The 7,809-nt window shown below is 40.2% G+C and overlaps 1 protein-coding gene across 1 annotated transcript; it reads left to right on the top strand.

Moving 5' to 3' along the window:
- Window positions 1-3,407: 3,407 nt before the first annotated feature.
- Window positions 3,408-6,328, top strand: LOC117295264 (cardioacceleratory peptide receptor-like). Its single transcript, XM_033777814.1, has one exon. It carries the CDS (start codon window positions 3,592-3,594, stop codon window positions 4,738-4,740), a length of 1,149 nt encoding a protein of 382 aa, XP_033633705.1. The 5' UTR covers window positions 3,408-3,591; the 3' UTR covers window positions 4,741-6,328.
- The last annotated feature ends 1,481 nt before the right edge of the window (window positions 6,329-7,809 follow it).

The following is a 7,809-nucleotide window of genomic DNA, read 5'->3' as shown; positions in this document are numbered from 1 at the left end:
TTGTGTTGATTTGAAGAAAGTTTAATGCGATCCTTCTGTGTGTACAAAAATCCTGCTGAATGAGTCAACATCTTAAAACATGTGCATAACATTTTGACATAAAGGGGACTAAAGACCATGGAATAAATGGTACGAAAAATCTCACTAGGTAACGGGTATTAGGGAGAGGTTGACAGTATAACACATTGTGCGAAACGGCTCCCTCTGAAGTGACGTAGTTTTCGAGTAAGAAGTAGTTTTTCACGAATTTGACTTCAAAGACCTCAAGTTTAGAATTTGAGGTCTCGAAATCAAGCATCTGAATGCACGCAACTTCGTGTGACAAGGGTGTTTTTTCTTTCCTAGTTATTTCGAAGACCAATCGAGCTCAAATGTTTACAGTCTTGTTTTGTGTGCATATGTTGAGATATACCAAGTGAGAAGGCTGGTCTTTGACAATTTTACCAATAGAGTACAGTGTCTTTAAAGTCACCTGGAAATATATATATTTTTTCTTTCAAACATGAGAGTATAATGCTTATAAACAATAAAACAATTTGTTTTAGTAATTGTTTGTCACGATTTATATGTTTAAAAAATAGATAAAGTTGATTTGGGGATGACTCCGCCTACCCCTTTTGTGACGTCAATCGAGGCAGACGGTCCAAGTTTTTTTTTTTTTTGCATTTTTCCGGCAATGCCGACCAGGTGTATTGCTGCTGGATGCAGCAAAACATCTAAAGATGGGTTTAGTTTTCATGTATTTCCTGCAGTACCCAAGTATGGGCGGTAGTGGGCCGCGAAATTCAGACTCAAAAGAGCAAATATTGGTCCGGCTCGACTTCTTTTCAGCGCTGGCAGCGAATCCGGGATACACCACACGTTTGATATGAAGAGTAAAGTTCTTATCAAACCTGACGCCATTTTAACAATTTTTCCAGAGTGGGAAGTCAAAGAAGGTAACTGTCGGACGCGACGAACCTTGAGGAGCGTATGCCAACGTGAACAATTCGGATAAGTTTGAACTTTGAGGTATGTTTTTAGCTTGCGATTCACCGTGCAGGGTAATCCGAGTGGACAGTCCGCATAGCAGCCATACAGTGCGTGCAGTCTGCTACGTGACCGTAGTTCTGTACGTAAGCATCATACCGATCAGGTACCCAGACGTAGTGTACGGGGCCAGGCTACACATTTTCTCTTCAAATATCGCGCCTCGATTGACGTCACGAACAGCGCCCTCTCGGGTCGGGCCTACTCTTAAATTTGTAAAAGTTTATTCACATTCCACTCATCGAAACACACATCCTAGTGACAAAAGCTTTATTTTGAAAAAAATACCACTTACAGGTGACTTTAAAGGCTTTGGACACTTTCGGGTATTTATCAAAGACTATAGTAGTGATACACTCCAACATGTACACAGAACAACAAATCTCAGAAAATTTGAACTCAATTGATCATCGAAGTTGCAAGATAATACAAAAGCCTTCAGGGGTGAAGTATTTGAATAATTATGCGTGAGAAGTTACCTCTGTCCCAAAAACTACGTTACTTCAGAGCGCGTTATTTTTCCAAAATGTGTCGTACTATCAACAGCTCTCCATTGCTTGTTAACAATTAATAGGTACTTACCAATAGTACCCACTGCCTTTAAAAGAAACCTTAGCGTCAGCACATTCGGTTAGATCCCTATTTATTAAATACACGTAATGATATAAAATAAACAGTCAACTTGTAAACGATTCAAGCTGCTTAACGTTCATCTGATTTGGATACTCTTTTTATTAATTTACTTGTAGCGCGATCATTTTGGAAGCATAAGTCAAGATTGGACCTTGAACGTTCAAGTTGGTTTTAAATTATTATGAAACTCATTGATACTCAACATAAGTAAGAGTTTGTTGTTGTCCTCGTGTGTTGATTTAAATTATTATTTTTTTTTTAAGGGAGGTAAGTTTTTTTTTTATTTGGGTATAATTTGTAAAGTTAAATTTAGATTCAATATAACTTGTCCTTATTTTTTTATTTAAAATATTGTTAATTGTGTTTAATTTTAAATTAGCATTAATTGTTTTTGTTTTATTGTAATTTGCTTAAGTCTTTGATATTGATGACAGACAATATTCAAGTTTTTCGCCGCTGTTCCCTTTAATTGGCAAACAACTGCTGAATGCAAGAGTGAATCCATTTTAACATTTTCTTCATTTTTGTTTATTGGCATATTATCCGCAATTGATTCATCGTTTTATAAAACTATAAATTTCCATTGCGATATACTCATTTTTTTAGTTTTATTTTAAGACTTTGTTTTGGGGAATTGTATTTCCGCAATTGATTGATGGTTATAATAACTTTGTTTTTCTTCTCCAAAGCATGATACAAATTAATTTGTTTTCCCTGAGAGTGTGCGCATTAGGCGTCCTGACTTCTGCTAAGTTGTTGCCTCCAATCTATTTGGAAAGAACCAGTTGAGCCTTCATTTCGGTAAATACTCTGATTCCGCAAGTCTCTTGTTTACGTCTCATCAGCGTGAAACCTCTCAGTAAGGCGATACCTCGCAGTAGTGACACAGTGAGTACAGCACTGTCTCCAATTCCCCCCGCAATGTATACCCACACATTTGCACTGTACATGTACACACATCCACTGTTCGTGTGTACATGTACATGCAGTCGCAAATTCCCATCACATCGCAATGACGCCACTTGTACAACCTCGTCCACTTCAAGCAATGGCCCAAGCCGGATAGCTGATCCACCGTGGATATCGCTGATACATATCCAGCGAGGAGGGCACTTGTAATGTGCTGAAGTGGATGACGACCGGCTCCCGTAGGCCACTCTGGAATGGGAATGGCTATACGGATATACCCCCCCCCCCCAATCCAAAGGAGTACACAACGGGTAGAATAGTATAACTATGACCTGACCCGTTTAAACCCCTGAGCGTTTCGCCGGCTCGCGGAAAATCAGGCCATTAATTTTGACGTGGGCCAGGTTGGCGCTGAAAAATTTGGCTGAGCGATGATGCCCCGGCTCGGGTGATTCTTAGTGTTGATTACGATCATGAGGCGTTTCTTGGGCCATAGTACTAGCTTAACTTACCGGGATCAGTCGATAATAAGAGCAGTGTAGATCGGGTCAGATATCAGAAGTAAAAAAGAAAAAAAGTGACGACCGGAGCAAAAGTCTCTCAGAAACCATCCACTTCGATTTCTCTCGCTCGCTGGCATTTTTTATTTGTTATTATTATTATTATTATTATTTTTTTTTTTTTTTTTTGGGGGGGGGTGAGTGTTTTGAATAATGTAGACTTCCCACGAGGGTGCCCAGGTAATAATGTACTGTTGATTTAGAAAATAAATGCTTTTAAGAGGTCGGACAATGTGTTGCCATGGTGACGTGAGCTAGACGGGCAGGTACGCGAAAACAAACAGCTACCGATTGAAATGCAACACAAACATGCTAAGCTAGGCCTCCGATCATTTAACCGTGTATAAAATGTTTAACCTTTTTTTTTGTATATACGTCTTTTCTAATTTCCTTCTCGTCTCTCCCGATCTCTCTCTCTCTCGCAGGTGCCTAGTTACGACCTGAGCAGGCGCAGACCACGATGAATACGGAGTCAACAGATTCAGCAACGCAGATGTTCACCACTATATATACAGTCGAGATAACCGAGATGCTCACTTTCCACGAGAACGAGACGGTGGGCGAGCCAGGCCCCGGAAAGAACAACTGGCTCCCGATGGAGTTCCAGATCGGCGCGCTTTGGTTCCTGTTCGCCCTAGGTGTTCTCGGAAATCTACTAGTGTTCCAATGGATGCGGTTCAATAGGCACCGTAAATCAAGGGTCAACACTATTGTTCTGGGTATAGCTAGTGCAGACTTATCGGTCTGCCTCTTTGCTATATTGGCCACGGCCATCATCGAAACGACGGCGGTGTGGAACGCCGGGAATGTCCTCTGTAAAATCGTCATGTTCTTCCAGGGAGCTGCGCTTATAAGCAGTGGGAATATGATTGCCGTGATGGCCATCGACAGACACCAGGCTGTACGCAGCCCTCTCAGTGCGTTCGTCCCCGCATGGAAGCTTGTCGCCGGTGGCTGGACGATCGCCGCGGTGCTGGCCTTACCGCAATTCCTCGTGTGGCTCGTCAAGGAGAGAGACGGTCGGGAATACTGTGGTACAAACCTGCAGGGGCAACTGCCTCGCACGGCGTACCTGACGTACGTCGCCTTTATAACGTTCCTGATCCCGTTTGTCGTCATCACCGTGGCTTACGTACGGCTGTGCAAGACAATCTGGGACAAGGCCCGGGAGTGTTCGGGCAAGAGACGCGAAGGGCAGATCGAATTGCGTCGTGTGCCCACAGGCACCCTGACCAAGGCCAAGAAGAAGACTCTGAAGATGACAATAGTCATCATCGCCGCCTTCGTCCTATGCGGCTCCCCGTACTTCATTGTCGAGATGCTCAAAACCTATCATGTGGTAACGAGTAACGTATACCCCCTATTCAGTATCTTTGCCGTGTCCAACTCGGCCGTCAACCCGTATGTGTTCCTTTTCTTTAATGTCTCATTGCGATTCTGGAAGGATATGTTTCCATGCTTCGCCAAGCAGAGTCCCGAGGCCACGTACAACCGCTACTCGGTGAAGTTCTCCTCGTCGAATTCACGGCAACAGTCCAAGTCGTTCAGTGATCCGACTACGCGCGTTACGGACATTGAATCTGGAGTAACTATCAACTGCACGGACTGAATTGTCAAGGAGCTGCAAAACGAAACCGAGCGACGCATTACGTCGGTGGGAAACAACCGCCGTCAATGCGATTAACCGTCATCAAGCCCCAAGAGAAAAGAGACCCATGTCTTACTTAAAGTTCCAACGACGTGTCCGCCCCTTGATGCTGAAAATAATGTGCATTGGTTACACGTTCCAACTTAGAATCTGTGTGACCTTAAATCATATTCATGGCTGAACAAAACAAGTTGCTGGTTCAGTTTTCAACAATTCAAGTGTTTGGAAAACGTAAAAATGTGAGAGCCCTACGAGTGATAAGAAAAATGGCATATTTAAATTTCACCTTATAGATTAATGCTAACTTTCAGTTTCAGTTACCCCGATGTCATTTCGAAAGAACTCAGTAATGCAATATTTTCAAAGACGATGGCGGTCGTCGTTTTCCCAATACAAGGGAGTTTTTAGTTTATATAAAAGCGCATGAAAACGAGTTTCTTTGAACGATGGTTTTGCTTTTAAAAATGAACCATGAATTATCTTAATTGTTAGGACCAAATGAATTTGGTAAGAAATATTTCATGTGTGATTTGGTTTGTGTCTGTATTTCTTTAATATTTTTATTTAAGTATTTAGTTTGCACATGCTCACAAATTCAACCAATGAATTGAAGAAAACAAACGGCTCTGACTTGAACTACTCGAAATAATAAGGTAATTTACAGTTATACTGAATGTAACTGACAATGCATCAAGTTTTGACTACAGATAAAAAGAAACACAAATTGCTCACAATCGTAAACATGCAGGGGCTAGGTTGACATCACAGTTAAAAAAAAACAAAAAAAACAGTGAGTTCTAAAAAGCTAACGATGCGACCAGTTTTTCAACATCTAAAAAATGCAGCTGAATTCCTTTATTTAAACAAAATGTAAATAATTAATGAACTGCAGTTTCTCAGATCTTTGTTCCGTGCACCTCCCACGATGAGATGGAGTTTTTTTCATAGCAGAGTGCACAAAAGCATACAGTTGTCAACAGTTGTAAATATATTGTATATTGTAATTAAGCATGCGAGGTTAATATTTGAATTATACCAAAAAAAGTTGGAACTTCAAGAAAGAGTATTTTTCAATTACGATGACTTGCCTTATGTATTCGAATCCAAGATGTACATAAACAAAATGTTTGTTTTGGAGTTTCCATAAATTTTAAATTCAATTATTTATTGTTACCTCTACCGAGGTAGGTCATATCTGAACTTAGAAATATGTTATGGTGTATGGTTATTCGAAATAATGTTGTAGTTTTTAGTAGTTTTGCTTCTAGCGATATATCTTTGGGTAAGAAGTAAAGAAGTAAACCACAGCTAAATAAAAATAAAATAAAAAAAAAGTTAATAGAAAAATACAAAATACTCCATTATTTGATGTAGGCTTAATATGCGCACAGTATAGCAGCATGGAACAACAAGGGACTGTTCCATTTCACAGGGCGATTATTTCATTATTTCAAGGCGATGAGAATATTATGAACTCTCAGAAAGATAGGTTATTGCAGTGGTGAATTTTGAGACCCATTTAGTTAGCATATTATAAGGGTTTACAAGGTGCTACGGCGCATACAGCAGCCACAGCCAGGAACACCGGGGCAAACCCCTTCTCTGTTCGATAAGTGCACTGTTTTGTTTTGTTATACACGCGTTACACAACACATGGGACCAACGGCTTTACGTCCATTCCAAAGGACGAAGCAATGGTTAAGTGTCTTGCTAAAGGACACAAGTGTTACGGCTGGGGGATTCGAACCCAATAAATAAAATGCATAATATAGTTGTTTTATATACGGAATAGCTAGATCCTTGTCGTGTCATGTTTTTTTGACATTATATCATAACGATTTCAACTAGAAATAAATAGTTTCGAACGATGTATAAGGAGGTGTTTAAAGGCACTGAACACGTTTGGTATTTACTAAAAAGTACTTTTAAAGGCAGTGGACACTATTGGTAATTACTCAAAATAATTATTAGCACAAAACCTTACTTGGTAACGAGTAATGGGAAGAGTTTGGTAATATAAAACATTGTGAGAAACGGCTCCCTCTGAAGTGACGTAGTTTTCGAGAGAGAAGTAATCTTCCACGAATTTGATTTCGAGATCTCAAGTTTAGAATTTGAGGTCTCGAAATCAAGCGTCTGAAAGCACACAACTTCGTGTGACAAGGGTGTTTTTTTCTTTCATTATTATCTCGCAACTCCGACGACCAATAGAGCTCAAATTTTCACAGGTTATGGTTCTTATATGCATATGTTGAGATACACCAAGTGAAAAGACTGGTCTTTGACAATTACCAATAGTGTCCACTGGCTTTAAGAATAGAAACGTACGAGCAATGTAGAGCGGTTGATAGGATACCTGTCCGACTTAATTAGACTCCAGGCCCATACTAATGTTTCTTTGTATAAGCATCTGAAAGCACATTAATTTGTGCATTTTGTTTTCTCTCAAAAATCTCTTGCAACTTCGATGACCACAATTTACAGATATTTTTGTTATCGCATGCAGTATGTTGCGATACACCAGATGAGAATACTGATCTAGTGACAATTACCAAAGGTGAACAGTGCCTTAAAGACACCGTTTACCTTTGGTAATTGTCGAAGACCAGTCTTCTCTCTCAACATGTGCACAAAATAACAAACCTGTGAAAATCTGAACTCAATGGGAGACTTATGGGACGCCTGGTGGCAGCAGACTTACCAGGTAAAATTCATTGTTCTCGGTCATGTGCGCACGCTCAACGTAATCAATGGGAGTTTACCTGGTAAGTCTACTGCCACCTATAGCGTCCAAAAGTCTCCCATTGGTCGTCAAAGTTGCGAGATAACAATGAAACAAAAACACCACTCGAAGTTGTGTGCTTTCAGATGTTTGATTTCGGGACATCAAAATCTAATTCTGAGGTATCGAAATCAAATTCGTTACTTCAGAGGGAGCCGTTTCTCATAATGTTGTATAATATCAACAGTTCTCCATTACTCGTTACCAAGTAAGGTTTATTTCAATAATTATTTTGAGTAATCATCAAT

Source organism: Asterias rubens, chromosome 10 (assembly GCF_902459465.1).
Source record: "Asterias rubens chromosome 10, eAstRub1.3, whole genome shotgun sequence".
NCBI lineage: Eukaryota > Metazoa > Echinodermata > Asteroidea > Forcipulatida > Asteriidae > Asterias > Asterias rubens.
The sequence above is the reverse complement of the archived record's forward strand: the minus strand, read 5'-3'. Positions and strand labels throughout refer to the sequence as shown.

Bases quoted from the DNA above. Each gene is read 5' to 3' on its own strand.
- LOC117295264 (XM_033777814.1), top strand. From the start codon at position 3,592: ATGAATACGGAGTCAACAGATTCAGCAACGCAGATGTTCACCACTATA.